Genomic DNA, 20153 nt, shown 5'->3' with positions numbered 1-20153 from the left:
TTTTACTTCTTCTTTTCCAATTTATATTCCTTTTATTTCTTTTTCTTCTCTGATTGCCATGGCTAGGACTTCCAAAATTATGTTGAATAATAATGGTGAGAGTGGACATCCTTGTCTTGTTCCTGATCTTAGAGGAAATGCTTTCACTTTTTCACCATTGAGAATGATGTTTGCTGTGGGTTTGTCGTATGTGGCCTTTATTATGTTGAGGTAGGTTCCCTCTATGCCCACTTTCTGTAGAGTTTTTTATCATAAATGGGTGTTGAATTTTGTCAAAAGCTTTTTCTGCATCTATTGAGATGATCATATGGTTTTTATTCTTCAATTTGTTAATATGGTGTATCACATTAATTGATTTGCATATAATGAAGAATCCTTGGATCCCTGGGATAAATCACACTTGATTATGGTATATGATCCTTTAATGTGCTGTTGGAGTCTGTTTGCTAGTATTTGGTTGAGGATTTTTGCATCTATATTCATCAGTGATATTGGTCTGTAATTTTCTTTTTTTTTTAGTATCTTTGTCTGGTTTTGTTTTCAGGGTGATGGTGGCCTGATAGAATGAGTTTGGTAGTGTTCCTTCCCCTGCAATTTTTTGGAAGAGTTTGAGAAGGATGGGTGTTAGCTCTTCTCTTAATGTTTGATACAATTCACCTGTGAAGCCATCTGGTCCTGGACTTTTGTTTGTTGGAAGATTTTTAATCACAGCTTCAATTTCATTACTTGTGATTGGTATGTTCATATTTTCTATTTCTTCCTGGTTCAGTCTTGGAAGGTTATACCTTTCTAAGAACTTGTCCATTTCTTCCAGGTTGTCCATTTTTCTGGCATAGAGTTGCCTGTAGTAGTCTTTTAGGATGCTTTGCATTTCTGCAGTGTCCATTGTAACTTCTCCTTTTGCATTTCTAATTTTATTGAGTTGAGTCCTATCCCTCTTTTTCTTGATGAGTCTGACTAAAGGTTTATCAATTTTATTTATCTTCTCAAAGAACCAGCTTTTAGTTTTATTGTTGTTTACTATTGTTTTGTTAATTTCTATCTCATTTATTTCTGCTCTGATCTTTATGATTTATTTCCTTCTGCTAACTTTGGGTTTTGTTTGTTCTTCTTTCTCTAGTTTCTTTAGGTGTAAGGTTAAATTGTTTATTTGAGATTTTTCTTGTTTCTTGAGGTAGGCTTGTATAGCTATAAACTTCCCTCTTAGAACTGCTTTTGCTGCATCCCATAGGTTATGGATCATTGTGTTTTCTTTGTCATTTGTCTCTAGGTGTTTCTTTATTTCCTCTTTGAGTTCTTCAGTGATCTCTTGGTTACTTAGTAAGGTATTGTTTAGCTTCCATGTGTTTGTGTTTTTTACATTTTTTTTCTCCTGTAATTTATTTCTAATCTCATAGCATTGTGGTCAGAAAAGATGTTTGATATGATTTCAATTTTCTTAAATTTACTGAGGCTTGATTTGTGACCCAAGGTGTGATCTATCCTGGAGAATCTTCCGTGCACACTTGAGAAGAAAGTGTAATCTGCTGTTTTTGGATGGAATGTCCTATAAATATCCGTTAAATCTATGTGGTCTATTGTGTCATTTAAAGCTTCTGTTTCTTATTTATTTTCGTTTTGGGTGATCTGTCCATTGGTGTAAGTGAGGTGTTAAAGTCCCCCACTATGATTGTGTTACTGTCGTTTTCCTCTTTTATTGCTGTTAGCAGTTGCCTTGTGTATTGAGGTGCTCCTATGTTGGGTGCATATATATTTATAATTGTTGTAACTTCTTCTTGGATCGATCCCTTGATCATTATGTAGTGTCCTTCCTTGTCTCCTGTAACATTCTTTATTTTAAAATTTATTTTATCTGCTATGAATATTCCTACTCCAGCTTTCTTTTGATTTCCATTTGCATGGAATATCTTTTTCCATCCCCTCACTTTCAGTCTGTATGTGTCATTAGGTCTGAAGTGGGTCTCTTGTAGACAGCATCTGTATGGGTCTTGTTTTTGTATCCATTCAGTAAGCCTGTGTCTTTTGGTTGGAGCATTTAATCCATTCACATTTAAGGTAATTATCATTATGTATGTTCCTATGACCATTTTCTTAATTGTTTTGGGTTTGTTTCTCTAGGTCCTTTTCTTCTCTTTTGTTTCACACTTAGAGAAGTTCCTTTAGTATTTGCTGTAGAGCTGGTTTGGTGGTGCTGAATTTTCTTAGCTTTTGCTTGTCTGTAAAGCTTTTGATTTCTCCATCTAATCTGAATGAGATCCTTGCCCAGGAGAGTAATCTTGGTTGTAGGTTTTTCCCGTTCACCACTTTAAGTATATCATGCCACTTCCTTCTTGTAGAGTTTCCGTTGAGAAATCAGCTGTTAACCTTATGGGAGTTCCCTTGTATGTTATTTGTCATTTTTCACTTGCTGCTTTCAATAATTTTTCTTTTTCTTTAATTTTTGCCAATTTGATTACTATGTGTCTCGGCATGTTTCTCCTTGGGTTTATCCTGCCTGGGACTCGCTGCCCTTCCTGGACTTGGGTGGCTATTTCCTTTCCCATGTTAGGGAAGTTTTCAACTGTAGTCTCTTCAAATATTTTCTCGGTCCTTTCTCTCTCTCTTCTCCTTCTGGGACCCCTATAATGCAAATGTTGTTGTGTTTAATGTTGTCCCAGAGGTCTCTTAGTCTGTCTTCATTTCTTTTCATTCTTTTTTCTTCATTCTGTTTCACAGCAGTGAATTCACCATTCTGTCTTTCAGGTCACTTATCTGTTCTTCTGCCTCAGTTATTCTGCTATTGATTCCTTCTTGTGTAGTTTTCATTTCAGTTATTGTATTGTTCATCTCTGTTTGTTTGTTCTTTAATTCTTTAGGTCTTTGTTAAACATTCCTTACATCTTCTCCATCTTTGCATCCATTGTTTTTCCGAGGTCCTGGATCATCTTCACTATCATTATTCTGAATTCTTTTTCTGGAAGGTTGCCTATCTCCACTTCATTTAGTTGTTTTTCTGACATTTTATCTTGTTCCTTCATGTGGTACATACCCCTCTGCCTTTTCATCTTTTCTATGTTTCTGTGAATGTGTTTTTTTGTTCCACAGGCTACAGGATTGTATTTCTTCTTGTTTCTGCTGTCTGCCTTCTGGTGGGTGAACGTTATAAAACATTTTAAATACCACTTTGCTCTTTGTAAGATAATTTATGATCCAAAAGAGTGTAATAAAATACAGGTGAGGGAAAATGGCCTTTAGGACGGTTTTACCCATTACTACTACATTCATTATTTTACTTTCAATTTTAGAGGAATTATAAGCATAATGGCTCATTTCTATAAATATGTAATGAAGATATTATATCATTTATATGCCCATAAACTTCCTTTATTTAATGTTCATTTGTAAAAGTAGCACATTTAAAATATATATCACTGAACTGGTACATTTCCTTAGCAAGTCAACAGTCATAGCAGTGCTCCTTTTGTAAACACTAGGGACCTAGGAAGGTAAGGAATTAAAATATATCTTCTAAAATCTCAGTGCAATAATTACAGCTTATTTTATATTTGCTGCTCTCTGGATAAGGAATGCTTCTTTCTCACAATTAAAGTAAAACATAGAATATCACAGGACCTAGTTCTCTAAATTCTTGCTGTTTGTTCCTCCATTCCACCTTTTTTCTTCCTTCTTAGCCAAATGCCTCTTCATTGGAATCAAAGGATTTTCCCTTGGGGAAGAGTAAGGTTCATAAGGCAGATACCTTAGTCTGATCATGTGGAGTCTGGTTTTGTACTTCAAAGTCAGCCTATTTAATATTGTAGTTGAACACATATCACCAAAACTGGCACAATCAAGGAAGTTATGTATCTTTAAAAGTAAACATTTTTTCCAAGAAATTTACTTCAATCAAATTTTAGTTAATTTCTATGACCAAAAATAAAGCCTTCTATACATTAAGGAATAAGAGGAGATGAGGTTATTATCCTGCTTCAACTAAGTAAGACTTTGGAATTTAACTGCATCCATTGATGGAAAATTGGTCTGTTTGTTTGTTTAAATTGTTTCTCATTTTTAAGTTTCTGATAAAGGAGTGAAATAAGAAATATTGAAAGATTTGGCAAAGAAAGAAAGAAAGGAGAAATTGAATATAATGACAAAAGTCTGAAAATATACCCATTCTCTTCATTACAAGCAAGGCTACAGTAACTGTACAGCATAAGTTATTTTCTACCATAATTAAGTTGTCCTCCTCTCATCTTTCCCCACCACTCACACACACCTCAACACAAATAGTCCAGATCTTCGACCAGATTGGGAGCTTCTCTGAGCATGATCCTAAATCTCTAACTACAGTGTATGTTTAAAGGCTAACCTAAGATCAGCCAATTATTTCACTTCATCTTCTTGGCCAAAGTGTTTGTCCAGGAATGAGTGCTTTATACGACAGACCATTCAGAGCTCTTTGCTGTTTGTTTTTGGGTTTCTTTTGAACAAAGAATTCTTTTATTTTCTGATTATGGCTGTGAGGATTCCCACTTAGAGTTTCCAGCAGCACCACCCCATGGAAAATTCTCTCTGCAGTGAGTAACAATCAACCTAACAAAGATAGTCAAGCAAAAATGGGAGGCAGAAAGTTGATTTCTGCAGGTTTCCATTCTCTTATTTTTGTTATCTCTAAAACCAAATATTTTAAAGATGAGTTTTTGTGAACCAATGTATTCCACTTTCATTTTTTGCTTCAGCTAATTAAAATTCAGTTCCTGTCTCTTGTTATAACATAATAAAGTGGAAATCTCACTGAAGCATGAATGTAACTTTCTAATATAAATTTTATTGAAGTATAGAATACACAAGAGAAAAGTACACAAAAACATATGATTTAATAAAATTTTTACAAAATGAAAATGGACAAAATCAATCATTTTGAGTTCAGAGTAATTTGACTAGATACATTGCTGTATGTACCCCTCTCCTCCAAAGGAAGTAAGTGAAATAAGTTCTTATATGCGAAGTAACTTATGCTGGCAACAATCTTACCTGGGTCCATTCATTAGTTTGTGGATCATAGGATTCCATAGTGTTGAGGTAAGTCTGCCCATCATAGCCACCAACAGCGTATAGTCTGTCACCAAGGAGACAGACACCAACAGCATCTCTGGGCATACTCAAAGGAGCCACCATGGTCCATGTATCTGTTTTAGGATCATATCTAAAATGTAAGGATAAAGGACATAACATACTCTAGTCACATTGAACTTTTACTATATTAATGATGCCCTTTCAAAACAAGCCATGGAAAAGAAAACTTAACTTTTTTTCCTAAAAACTCAATATTTAAGCAGGTTTTCAGGAACCAATATCCACAATGTCTGGCTTTCTATAGTTTAAGGTATTTTAAAAACATACCTAGACTCTTAATTGGATGGATGCTGAGTCATCTTACAAAAATGAATATCATGATTTCTTTCCACAAGGAAGTCAGATATGTAAATAACTATTGTTCCACAGTAGAATGAGGTTCTTTAAAACAGGTAGAAGAAAGTGTTATGGTCATGAAACAGAAGTAATGGTTAAAAATCTGGGACAATTATGAAATACTTCACATTTGAAGTCTCCTTTAAATGAGATCTGAAAATCTATCCTAAATTTGCTAGAAAGAAAGAGATATTTTTACAAAGGAACACAAGTGTTAATAAAACTGCATGGCCAGCTTTGTGGAAAGTAGGTGTGCAGTGTGGCCAGGTTCAAGGGTATGAGAAGAAGCAATGCTTAAAAAGGTGGTTTTTGGGCTTCCCTGGTGGCGGAGTGGTTGAGAGTCCACCTGCCGATGCAGGGGACATGGGTTCGTGCCCCGGTCCAGGAACATCCCACATGCCGCGGAGCGGCTGGGCCCGTGAGCCATGGCCGCTGAACCTGCGCGTCCGGAGGCTGTGCTCTGCAACGGGAGAGGCCACAGCGGTGAGAGGCCCGTGTACCGCAAAAAAAAAAAAGGTGGTTTTTGATCAGCTCATGAATTGCTTGATTCCCAGAGTAAGAAAGTATTTTGTGCTTACTCAATAGGAAAATAGGGAACCACTGAAACTTGAGGAAATAGGTACAACATGAACAGAGCTATCTTTTAGTGATTATTACTCAGGATTCACTGGAAGAGAGAGATTGGTAAATCAAGAGATTGAAGCAGAGGGTCCAAGTATTATTATTGAATTTTAACCAAAAATAATTAAATTTCCAGAAAGTCTGATTACCATACATTACATACAGATATTTTATGTGTTGGATGGTAAGACACCAAAGAATTCCTTGGTGAGTGTGCTTTACTTCAGCTAAGAAGGAATGATTAAGCCACCTCTTTGCCTTTAACCTACAACTGCAGGTTCAGATACGAAAACATCTAGTAAGAGCCCAGTAGAGGAAATATAAAAGAAGACTAGATGACAGCAAATTTATTCCTAGTTCTTTTTTCTACTCCAATCTTGTTATGAAATTTTAATGAAAAAAATAAACAAACACAAACAAGCCAAAAAACCCACATACAGTTTATTGAAAATAAAGAAGGTTGTTACAAAAAAAATGACTGGAAGGACCCCAAGGATCTGGAATTTATATTTTGGAGAGAATATTTCTCCAAGGACATTACATGCATTTACACACCATGTCTGGAGGAGTTGTGACAGTCAAGATGATATATGTGAGATGAGAGATTGGTTGAATGCCTGAAAATCAGGACCACCTTAAAGCACAGGCTGTCAGGCAAATAAAAAAGTAATTTTATATGCTATAGTTAATAAGTGTAAAACATCACAAATAGGTACAGGCACACATAGACACAAATGCAAATATGCAATCCATGCTATCAAATCTTTAAGATATTTAAACTTCTACAATGAATATTTTGAAATGTATAAACATAAAAACAGAGGACAAAAAAAAGGAAAGATGAGAAAAGAAAAGACACCACAAGGAATCATATTGTACAATCCACAAAGTGGAACATTTTGTAAGATACCTGACTGAAGTTTTCAGGTAAAAAAAGCTCAGTAATAAAATGAATTACTAAGAAGAAGTAGCTGTTCTAAATTAAATGTGACTTTAAAATGTAACAAAATGAAGTGAATGAAACTTACTTGGATACCAATTTATAGACCAACTATTAAAAGATGTTTAAGGCATTTTGGAAATTTTAATTCTGGGTATCAGATTAAAATAAGAGATTTTTAAAATTTTTATTACTTGTGATAATGACGTTGTGATTATGCTAAAAATGTAAAGTTCTGATCATTTTCCATTGTTTGTTTCTGGGATGAATTCATAAGGGTTTTGAGCTAAAGTAAAGAATTACTTTAAAACACTTCAGGAAAAAAAATACTGTAAAGGTGAATGGATGAAGCAATTTGGTGATGGTTGTTGAATCTGGGTAATGAATGCGGGGAGTTGTTTTTTACTTTTCTGTCAGGAAATTTTTGTCATAAAAATAACTTTAAAAGGAAGAATGTATAATACTCCTAATTTCAGTGAAACATGAACGTTCTTTATATTTTATTCATTTTCCAATAGAAGCTAGTCTGCCTTTTGTCACAATCACTTCACTTAAATAGCTCTTCCTGAAGTCCTATTTTAGTCCCCATGTAATTATTATTGAGTTCTATAGGATTTTTTTCAACTATTGTCTACATAGCAGACTTTATCACTTTGCAAAAAGGCAGAAGAACTGAGAAAAAAGCTAACAGTAACAGCACTAAAGAATAATAAATGCATTTCTGAAGGCTTCTGAAATTTTAAATGAAGCTCATATAATGAAGATATTCTCATATACTCATACTTCAGGGAAAATTAAGAAAACACTAGTATGTCCTATATCTAGGTACACATTTAAAATAATATCCTACACTTTGAAATAGATATCATTCTTTTCACATTTTACAAAATTCCTGAAGAAAAGTTAAAAAATTTAGTGCATTCTCCTAGAAGATCCAAATCTTTGAATTAAATATACCTGTTTTCAGTGGTAAGTAACATATTTCATGTGTTTAATAGCAATCTTTTAATTTATATCTGGCAATGGTGATGATATTTAAACATATATATTGCTAGAAAATCAAATCAAACCAAACCAAAAGAAAAACTGAGTCCAAACTACCCCCTCCTACACACACACTCACACACACTCTCTCTCTCTCTCTCTCTCTCTCTCTCTCTCAGATATTTATGCAGTAATCACACTAATTCAAAATTACCCAGTAATGGTTATCCTTGTCCTCACATTAATGAATCTAAATTGATTTTTCTGTATTTAGAACTCCGTGGATTTACCTCTCAGCTTGGGGATACACATAATTGTTACCCCCCAAATGAAATAAACAGCATTTTTTAGCTTAGGGAAAGATCCACAGATGTATAAGCTCTTTCCAAACAATTACTAACAGCGAACTTTATCATTATCTGTTCATGTTTTTGACAAAATTTTGTTCTAAGCATTCTTTTTTGCCTCAGGTTGCCTGTTTATAAAAAGAAAGAAAGAAAAGAAAAAGCAGGTGCGGGGTGGCTGCTGTCTTTCTGCATTTAGGCTGTCTGCCTTTCCTACATCTCACCTTGGCCTTCATGGTCAGAATGTGAGCTCTGCATCAGGGACTCTATTAAAGTTTCCAGCCCTCAGGAAAGAGACGCATCCGTATATAGTGGCTAAAATTGGCTGTAAAATGAAAACTTGCCAAAGGCATATGACAACCACAGAACAAAGTTAGTTTCTCATTGACACTCCCGCTTGAAATTTTTGAGGTACCATTACTTTTTCAAGTATTGTTATTTCCACAATTAGAAGATAAAAATTTATCTTATGTTTAATGGACAATATAACTAGATTTCTGCTCCCCCTTTCAACAGTTTTTGCTTATTTTTATACAAACATATTTTTAAAAGTTAATTTGATTTAAACTTTTCTATGAAGGTGTATGAAAAACTCTATTTTGATTAGGTCATATTCCATTACATCTACTCTTCAAGGTTGAGGGGAGGAGAGATGAGCTGGTGACAGAACCGGAGAAAGCAAGGACCCACTAAGCAACTCCGACTCCTCTCAGGTGTAGCTTTCTCATTAAAGTTTTAAAAATTATTTAAGCTATTGTCAATCAACAGAACATGGAGCATACACAGAAGATCTTAATGCTAGTAAAAACTCACTTTTAAAATATATATCTTTAACAGTTCAAAACTAAGGAAAATAGATTCTTTATGTAATTATTTTCTCTACTCATATAATAGAAAAATTTACTAGTGCTGTGAGTCCAAATTATGTATTTTTAAATACCTTTCTCAATGTGAAAATGAATTTCAGAGTTCGATACCAGCGTTGATAACCTTCCATCTACATACGCCATCACATGTTTCATCTTTTCATGTACATCTACCTTCCACAGAATTGTTCTCCTTCCTCCAAAATTTGCAGATAAATTACCATGATGTCAGCATTCCAGACAGAATATCCAAGAACAACAGATTACTCTGTCACTCCCTGTGTCCAGCTGACCACTTCAAAGATAACACTTGCCTCATAAGCTACTGAGGCAAATATTAATCACAAATATAAATTAGTGTGGCTATGGTATAGGTCAATAATTTTTGCATCTACTTATAAAACAAGGGCTTTATATACATAGACTGGATCTCCATCTGTTGTATATATTTCTACCAGAAATTTGAACATAATTTGTTATCAAAGAAGTAGCAAAGATTATGCATGCACAATAATAGAAAAACAAAGGCAAAAAAAAATATTTTCATGCTGCACTCATTTGGCTGGTTCCAACAGTAAGATCTTAAGAAGAATAAAAAGAAATATTTATTATAAAGTAAAATAGTGCCTACCTAACATTTTAACTTTAAACAATTCAAGGAATTACATTTTTGTAGAAAATTTAGGATCTCACGTATCAAAAATGTGAATTAATATATTAATGTGCTACTTAAGGCCTAGGATAGCATCCATAATTTAAATAAAAAGTAAGTCTCTCCTTTATCATCTCTCTTCAGTGTTCAGAAATTCTTGGATTATGTCTAAACCAAAAGGATGAAATGAGAAATTAAGAGAAATGAAAGAATCCAAAATTCCATACTTGCTCTATATATTAATGTTTATGGTAATCTGAAAAGAATTATTAAAGTAGATAATGTAGTTATCCCTGTATGTCAGACAGCATATCTTAAATTATTTCATTTTTAACAAAGGTCTAAAGATGATAGAAATAGAGCCATACCCTGACAGTAATAAGTTAAATACTGTTATTTTAGATGACTTTTTCTGTTATGACTGGAGTATATTTTGGTAGACTTTGAACAAAAGTTGTACATTTATTATAAGTTATATATCAAAATTGTGATTATTGTTAATAGTGTTTGGTTGATAAGATATGATGATATAATTTTCAACAAATATATGATTAATTGCTTAATATTTTAGTCTCAATCAAAAATTTTCTGTCTGTTGAAGATATGCCTGAAGTATATGTAAATCATGAATCCTCAGCCAATGATGATGGAAATGGGTGTTCACATGCAAATAGAGAAGAAATAAATCAATATCTATCTATCCATCAGTCCATCCAAACATCCATCCATCCATCCATCTCTCCATTTATCCCTTTTAAAACCTGTCTATCTTTCCTTCAATCCATCTGAACATTCATCCATCCCTCTATTATTCCTCTTAAAATCTCTATCTATCTATCTATCTATTTATCTATCTATCTATCTATCTATCTATCTACCTACCTACCTATTTACAGTATACCTCATAATGTTTTCCTTGTGAGAAATTTGACACCTCTTTTTCTTGGTGTCTGACTGATTTAATAAATGCTTGTTAAGTGCTTACTCAGTGCCAGGAATTGAGCCAAGTGGAGGTGTATAGGCATAGATAAGACAATCTTGGCCAGCACATAGAATCTAGTTTAGTGGAAAAATTGATGTAAAACAAATAATTTTTTCATTATGTTGATAATTCGTACAAAGGAAAACTCCATTGCACTTTCAGGTCAAATCTGTATTATGAAAAGTTTCCTCAGGCTACTCTAAGGGGAAAAGATTGGAGGAAGCAAGAGTGGATATTACAAAGGCAGGTTTAGGAGTTTCCTTTAATGTTGACATCTCTTTCCTATCAGGTCTCATTACTGGGATGTAGATTCAAGGGCAAAGGTGGTCCTGATCTCTTATTAGCCAGCAGTGGTACTGATGGCTTTGAGCATATTTTCTGATCCATTGCATGATTTCCAGCTTTGTGATCTCAAAGTTCTAATTATTTATTTCTTTATCTCTTTTTTTCTAATACATTTTAAGCTCTATTTAGTACGGTGAAAGCACACACAGAACAGTATTGAGTAAGTGAATAGATGAATGTGCTTTTTCTAATGAATTGCACCTTCTGGGTCTAAATTCTGCTAGAACTTACTGCATTTTTGCACACTGCTTTTGTCCACTAAGATGCTCTCACTAGGGTGAGGCTTGGTTACAAAATTAGCTTTTACTGTTCCAGCAACTATTCTAAACTTCATGTTCTTACTCAGTCTCTGCTTTCTTATCTGTTCTGATATGAAGTACCAATGTTCCTTGCATTTAAGAAAGCCTGACTTTACAATTTTTGATAGGTGCTATATAACTGTACTTTGCTACTTTATAATACCTTTATACTTCTATAAGAAATCATTGTCATATAACAACATTTGTCTATCTACTTATCTGTCTATAAAACATAACATTGTACACTACCTGCTATTCCTAATGATTTGTTTGCCTATGATTATATACTAAGAAACATTCCTTACATTACACATGCAAGGTAATTCTACAGGGGTACCATTATGTAAAATCATCAATATAGAATATATCTTATAGAAATTGTAAAAAATGCTGTTATCTGACACATGGTATGAGCTCAGATAAGAATCATGATGATGCTGTGCTTCTGCATTACCTAAGTTGTTCATCCCCACTGCACTCCTATAACTTAAAATAGTTATGCTTAAGTAAATACAATTTTGCACCATAAATGTATTCCTAGACTGAATTCTTTATGCCTCTGTTCATAAACAACATTTTAATGCATTAGAGAGTAAACTTAGAAAATAATGTGTATGAAATATCATTTTATTAGTGGCATTTATATATTTGCCATAAAAGTAGCAGCCTCATCATATTCATTTTCTTTGTCATTGTTTCCCAAGAATTTAGCAAAGGAAAATGTGAATAACCTGCCATTCTAGTAACAGTATTTTTTAAATAAACGGTTGCATGTTTGTGTTTATAAAAGTATACACTTATTAATTTGGACTCTGACCACTGTCCTCACTATAGCACCTATAGTTCCTAATTTCAATGGACAAGAGAACATTGAATTGCAACTGTGGTAAGCTTAATGCCATCCTCTATGTATATATAGCCATAAATCTACAGTCCATTTCACAGAGTAGCAATATGGTTAAACATTTCTGTATTTTATCCTAGAAGTGGCTTCAGTTTGAACAGAGCCTGTTCACTAAAAGCTATCTCTTGCCAATGGCCTTATTCTCAGTAAAAATGTTCACGTATCCTGAGAATAAATTATCATAAATGAGAGACAGCCCCTTTCTTCCAATGACTCTTCCACTATCAAGCATGGATATAAAGGATTTGGTTTCTTGATATTAAGAGGAAAATTGCTGTGGTCATCAGTGTGATCCTCCAGACACCTGTTCCTCTCCCAGGTACCAGGTCAGATACTGTCTTTCCACACTCTGAAGTTTTCTGTGGCCATGTGACTGAGTTGTCATCAAAGTATCAACAAAGGAGAATTATATTACTTGAAGGTTGAATCTTTAAGAATGCATAAACAATGTAGTACTATTCTCTGGCTTTTCCCTTCTGACATGGAGACCAGCGATGTCCATATTTTAGCTTATATGTCCTTTTCGGTACTAGAGTAATAATATCACATGGACACACAGCATGAGAAAAAAGAGCATTATAGTATTAAGTCACTAAAACTTTTGAAGTTATTCATTAAGGTAGAATTACTTATCCTATCCCAGGTGATAAAAAAAATTATCCTCAATACTTCCTAATCTCACTTCCTCATGTATCAGCATGTTTCCTTATGTAATAGAAAATATCACTATAAGTTTCTCTAACTCTCTAATCCTTAATTCACATGACATAAAAGTGCTAAGAGATCCACATCCACTAAAGAGAATTCAGCCATAACCATACCAGGAGGTGTGTGGATAGTTGGACCAAGACTGAAGCCAAGGTAAATTTTCGCTCCAGCCTCTGTGCACCTGACATTTTTAGGAAGGAATTAAAAGAAAATCTATACTTCTTCTATACACCAGGATAATAGGCAATATAGTTCTAATACGCTTGTCTTACATTAAGAAAGGTATGGCATAAAACAAAGTTCATAATTCACCTTTATGAATTTGAAGAGAGTAGTAGAACAAATAAGACAGGATGAATAGAACAGATAAATAATATATCCAATTTTTAAACAAAAGAATTATCAGACATTCATTCATTTTAAAAATTATTTAAAACTGTATTTTAATTGACCTTTTAAAACATATTAATGGGAAGTTTAAAGATAACTTTAGAATTATGTGAAAATAAATTGTAGGGTTTTAAAAAATATTAGTTGAAAAGGATGGAAAAAAAGAAAGAAGGAAGGAGGGAGGGAGGATGAGGAAAGAAAAAATAAGGTAAGGCATAAAGTGGTGTGTGTGTGTGTGCGCGCATGCACGTGGGCACGCGCACGAGTGAGAGAAAGAGAGAGACTAATAAAGCAGCTCTAGGAGTTGAATTTACTTTCCTAAATTATGCAGATTTTATAATCGCTTGCATTAGGTATCAATGTAATTCGCATTCTTTCTTTCACTATAACCGTGCCTTGGGGTCTTACCTTTCTACGTAATCTAGCAGCCGAGAACAGTGGTTTGAAGCAGGAGCATCATGACCTCCTACTGCATAAAGAAAACCATCACATGTGGCCACTCCAACACCCCCTCTTCGTTTACACATTGGAGCACACATGTTCCACTTATTTGTGTGAGGATCATAATATTCCATTGAACTCAAACAGGAACTTCCATCACGACCTCCAACTGAATACAACCTAAAAACACAATTGGACAAACATGATTTAGTATTACAGTCTGTATGACCAATGAAGGAAAGGAAAAGTCCTTTACAAATAAATTTTCAATCACAGCATGATCCTCAAATGTGTTCAAAATATATTACTTCACATGGAAGTTTTTGTTAAAGGAACATTATAACTAATTAAGTATACCTGAATCCCATGATTTTAATAAGCTATATACTAGATGAAATTAAAATGATAATTTTCTAACCTCTTTATTTCTAGAATGTTAGATTAAAACTATTTTTGTGTAAATAATTAAATCATCTAATACATTATTTTAATAAATATCGAGGAATGCCTATTTTAAAATAAGATATATTTATCTTCAATTTTTCTTAAAAATGAGCATAATCAGAAGAAAATTGATTATCTTACTTGTTGTTCAGCAATTGATTTTGCTATTGATTTTGCCAGTAGGTAAAACATGCCTACTTCTTGTGTTCTGTATTCACAGTTTAGAACACTAAATAAATAGAATAATTTAAACACATACTGTCATAACACTAGCTTTCATAATCAGCACCTATACTATAGCTAATGTGTTATCTGGATAGACAAAACTTTATAGGAAACAAGAGTACAATGATATTAGCCTGATTGAATATCGCTAAAACTTACTTGATACACTTATTTTGCTGTTTCATTACTGAGAAGTATGATAGGAACCCAGGAAAAGACATATTACAGCACACATGGTACTTAAAATACATTCATAGAATACAAAAGCAGAAATACATCATCTATTCCTAGTAAAAACATTCTTGCTTATTTAATAATAGCCATGAAGATTGTATCACAGAAAGGTACAGAGTTGAATTTATTTATTTACTCATTTATTCAACACATAACTTTGAATGCCTAGTATATGTCACACACCATCCCAAATTTTGTGAATATATCCATGAACAAAACATTAAACAATTCCTTGCACTCAATTCTACTAGGAGCGATATAGACATAATACACACAGTAAACACATGTATTATATACTACTAAGGGCTGTAGTCACATAGAGCAGGGAAGTGGGGTCAGGAGTGCAAATGGTGGGAGTGGGAGTTGTAGTTACAAATTTAAATATATGATCAAAAAAGGTCTCATTGAGAAGGTGATGTTTGCCCCAAATCTTGAAGAAGATGGTAGTGTTTGGAGGTGAGTTCAGGAATTTCTCTGGGGGAGAAGATTTGAAGTCGATTGAACAGGTTAGTGCAAAGTTCCAGGGGCAGCAAGGAAGCCAGAACAGCAAGAGCAGAGATAGTGGACGGGGTAGCAGAGGAGATGATGGGTGGAGGGTAAAGGGTAGGCCTCACACAGGTGTTTAGATATTTCTCTAATGTCTAAAGCAAATGTAGACATTTTCCCTAAGTGAAACAGGAAGCCATGGGAGGATTTTGAGTAGAGCAATGTTATAACTTGTTTATGGTTTAATAAGATTAGATGTCATGAAATTTTTGCTTTACTAGTGGACATTATGCTTAATATATTGGTAAACAGACTTAATTCTAACTAAGTAAATGCATAGGAAGACATTATTACTTAGTATATAAAATAGTTTAGGCCTTAGATTTAAAAATTCCTCCTCTAATATTCTTTAGTAAGTCTAAAATATGATGTTTAAACTGACTTCAAATCCTGGAGATATTTTTAAGATGTTTATGTTTCTCTCAATGCCTGCCATGAAAAAATACTTTTGATTGCCCAAGTGTTCCCATTATGGATGTAATGTTTCTTTGCTTGATTACTCACAAGTTGTCTGGCTGGCTCTCAGTCTTGCAATATGCTGAAATTAACCAATAGGAGCAATTTAAAGGACAAGTATTGGACAATTTAGCTTGCAAAGTCACCCAGAAGTAAAATGATTATTCACTCGGAAGTTATTATCATCCTAAAAACTTGTTCATGCTTCACGAAATCTGAACTTTATTTGTGTTTCATTTAAATTGAAGATCTAACTCAAAAGAAGTATGCTATAATATTGAGATATTGTTATTAAAACTTAGCAAAATAACTTTTTGCAGAGATTTTATTTATTGGTTAAGTATCTTCATGAAGGGCACCTAGCACAGTCCCTGGTACATAGGTTACATATAAGAAAGGTATTCCCCTTTTTATTTTCTATTGTTTTAATGGAATGGTTGACTTCAAGCTACTGTGTTTATTCATACACATTATAGTGACAAATTATACTGTTGCTTTATCTGAACCCAGCATTGCTGATACTAAAATAATTCTATACAATACTTTATCACACTTTTTTGAAATTATTAAAGAATCCTTACATATACAAATATATAGCTAAATGTGTATTAAAATAATGATAATTAATTAAACATATTGCTCACATTATAGAAGTCAAATGTCGAGCCTATTAGCATAGCCTTGTATTTGAAAAGAAAATGTAACTTAAATTTCACAAGTTACAACATCATTGACTTTTTAATATAATTATATATATATATAATAAACCACTATTTATTCAATCTCTCTGCCTTTTGTGTGAACCCTCTCCTAATAAAACTCAGTAACACATGGGTTTATATAAAAGAAATTTATGTAACACCTCTATAAAAATGATATAATATCTGACAGTTTTTTTGTAAAATAAATGTTTGATACATCATAGCTCTTATTTTATAAATTATTTACTAAAGCCTAAGCTAGGTTATCAGGGTTTTATTTCATTTGGTAAATGTCCCTTTTAATGTTCTTCCTATTATATAGTCTACAGATTAACAATGAAATTATTGTAATTTTGATAATGTAATATAAATTATTAATACTAGAGCAAAATTGGTTGAAAATAATAAATACACTACAATTTTTTCCTCAAAAAAAGCTTTGCAAAAGAAATGAGAAAATTGTAATTGTATAGAATAGATAATAGTGTCCTTTGAGGCTGCTTTATGGAGTAATTATTAAAACCAACAGATGCATTTCAATACTTGAAAATATTTTGCAGCTAGAATAAATGTTGCAATGTACACACAAAAATTCATGGACAATTATCCAAGGTTATCTTCTCAGATCTCCTCTTAATATCTATTTAATCATAGTTTAGACTGATTCCCTGTTTTGTTTTACTACAATGACAAATTAGATGTTGAGAATATGAAGAGCAGAGAAGGATCTGTTACTAGAAGTAAATGCACTGACAACATAAGAAGTGACAGCTGACAGTTTCATGGCAAGAAAGGAGCCATGATATTTTAACTTAGAGTTGAAAGATGAGTAGAAATTTGTAAGATGAAGAAATAGGGGAAAGCATTACATACAGGGAAAGCATTATGTGTAAAGACAAGGGACATGAAAGGTCATAGCCGGTGAGTGGCAAGTATGTCATATTGGTGGAACAGGTGGTAGTAAAGGAGGGGAAGAAGAGAGATGGCTGGTAGGATGAAAAGGTTAGACTGAGAATGAAGGGGATTGTATGCCATGCTATGGAGCTGGAATTTCATTCAGAGACAATGAGAAAAGGGCAGAAAAATAACATTCTTAGGAGACATCACTATCATAGGTCAGGTTGCTGTGAACATTGACCTGTATATCCTTCCTTGCATGCCAAAAATTGGCAGGAGGTCAGAAATACCCCTGACTTAAGTAAATGCTTCTAGAATTTTGCTGAGAATGAATGAGTCTTCCTTACCCCTTTCATTAACTTATGTGTTTATTCAGTCTACAGAAAGGTTTTATATAAAGTTTAGCAACAAAGTCTTCCTGTTTTGAGATCTAGTTGCCAGGTGCCCATCTCAGCACCATGTATTTTATATTCTAGTACAGGTATACTTCATTTTATTTATGCATGATTTATGCATTTATTGAATTTGATTGTGCTTCACCTTATTGAGTTTTGCAGGTATTGCCTTTTTCTTTTTTTAACAAATCGAAGTTTTATGGTAATCCTGCATTGTCAGATGATGGTTAGCACTTTTTGGCAATAAAGTATTTTTTAAATTAAGGTATGCAGATTGTTTTTAAAAACATAATGCTATTGCACACAATGAACTATGATATAGTGTAAACATATCTTTTATATGCACTGGGAAACCAAAAACTCCATGTGACTCCCTTTATTGCAATATATACTTTATTGTGGTGGTCTGGAATCAAACATTCAATGTCTTCGGGGATGCCTGTCCATACAATATGGCAGTAGGAAGAAATAAATTCTGTATTAGTTAAGATATGGGTTCAAATGTATGTAAAGTGGCTTTACAGGTAGGAGCTGAGACCCAGGCTGCTTCCAACTTTCAACCTATCATCTGTAGGATAAGACTCTTTATCAAGAACTGTGAAGAGTGAAATTTTCCCAGGCCTGAAAGCTAACAAATTAGCCTACCACAGTTTCATAGATGCTGGTAAAAGACACAAGATTCTGGGATCAGAAAGAAATGACTTTGTTTCTCATGCACAACAGATAGAATGAGCTCTATGTTCACATGGGTTTCCCCTGTCCCTCTAAATCCCACCAGGGTGATACAGAGAGATTCATGTGAATGCTTATTTACATAGAGGACTTTTCTCACATCTGGAGTTTAGGAACTGCTAATCCTTAAAGGGGCTGCCAGCAAACCTGTCCAATCATTGCTCTGAAGGTAGATATTATCTTTATTATTGTGTTCCTGCTCTCTCAAGGAACAAACCTGCTCTCTGCCCAAAAGAAAGACACTATCTCTACCTTCCAAAGCTGTTCGATTTACAAATATCCTTGAAAAGATGGTGAAAAAAGTTGCCAATATTTTTGCTTGGAAAATGTGCAGGAATGTTAAAAGTCCATGGAGAATTGTCTACAAACCCTCTGGTCCTGAAGGTGGAGTCCTAGCTATCACAGTCACAGTTCAAACAGAAGGATGAAGGAAAAGTGGAAGAAGGAGTGCATCCTCTCCCTTTAAGAATCAATCTTTTAAGTTTCACTACTCACTTTTTACATCCAGTTGGCCAGAACTTAGTTACATGACAATACCCGACTGATCAGGTGCTGGGAAATGTTATCTTTATTTTAGGTGGCCACTTGCCTAGCTAACAGTGCTGTGCATGCTGTCATATAAAAAGGAATGAATGACTATTAAGAGCCAATTATAACCTTCTGCCACAGCACTAGATCTTTTCCAGCCCTGTGTGCCACTGTGCATTCTGTCCTAAGTACCTTGTTACTATATAGGGTGGGTTACTGTTCATTCATCGCTCATTAATCAATTCAGGTATGTCTCAACTAGAAAGTCTTTTTGATCCCACTTTGTCTTTTCCCCAGAAATTTAATGTTATTTATAATCGGTACACTAGGGAAATTTATTTAATATGTGGCATATCTTATCATTGGTACATAACTTCAGGAATGGCTATAGAAAGTGCAGTATAACACATTTGATGCAAATCTCTAGATCCAGAACTTTGTTTGATCCTTTGTTTCCTAATTGATGGAGAACTCTTTCATCTGATCCCATGATAAGGCTTGTCATTCCTGCTATCAAAATACTCCTGCATGTACCTTTCAGTGAATAATTTCCATGAGAGGTACTAGTTGAGTGCCTGAGAGTACAGTGAGTGGGATTTCAGTAAGCTTACACATCAGGCTGCTTTTGTTCCCACTTACTAAGAAATGTTGGTACATGTAGCAAACTCAGTCTGAGACTCTGTTATTGTGTATTGGTTTGCTATGATTTCAAATTCACTTATTTATGACCAAAAAAAAAATGAAGTTGTTTTTAGAAGTAAAGTTGTTTTGATATAAGAATGAAGTAACTTGTGTCTGGATGTCATCATCTCATCTGCCCTTGATTGATAAGCACTTAGTAGCTCAGCTGCTGAGGGGCCCAGCTGGGGGCTTTTCAATAAAAACTTGTGGAGAAGTAACTCTGGCAAAGGGAACATTTAGACTATAAACACAGAGAGTTCGCGAAGGCTATCCCAGAGTTTCAGTCTGGACAAAGCTACCCTTTGCTAATTTAGCTCTCGGAAGATCTTGGGCATTAGTTTCTGCTATGATAAATGAGACTTCTTTATCAGCCAGTGGTGATCC

The 20153-nt window shown here is 34.0% G+C and overlaps 1 protein-coding gene across 2 annotated transcripts in view; it reads right to left on the bottom strand.

The window, feature by feature from the left end:
* Positions 1 to 20153, bottom strand: part of KLHL1 (kelch like family member 1) — a gene marked incomplete at its 3' end in the record, with an annotated part of 374754 nt that overhangs the window by 5886 nt on the left and 348715 nt on the right. For both annotated transcript variants that reach the window (XM_079903211.1, XM_079903212.1), the window contains 2 exons: positions 13898 to 14110; positions 5017 to 5188 (listed from right to left, as the gene is read on the bottom strand). In XM_079903211.1, the coding sequence (XP_079759337.1) occupies positions 5017 to 5188; positions 13898 to 14110 (385 nt within the window). The remainder of the gene's footprint in view (positions 1 to 5016; positions 5189 to 13897; positions 14111 to 20153) is intronic.

The sequence above is a fragment of the Stenella coeruleoalba genome (assembly GCF_951394435.1).
Source record: "Stenella coeruleoalba genome assembly, chromosome: 18".
NCBI lineage: Eukaryota > Metazoa > Chordata > Mammalia > Artiodactyla > Delphinidae > Stenella > Stenella coeruleoalba.
Note: the sequence above shows the minus strand (reverse complement) of the source record. Positions and strands in the feature narration are given on the sequence as shown.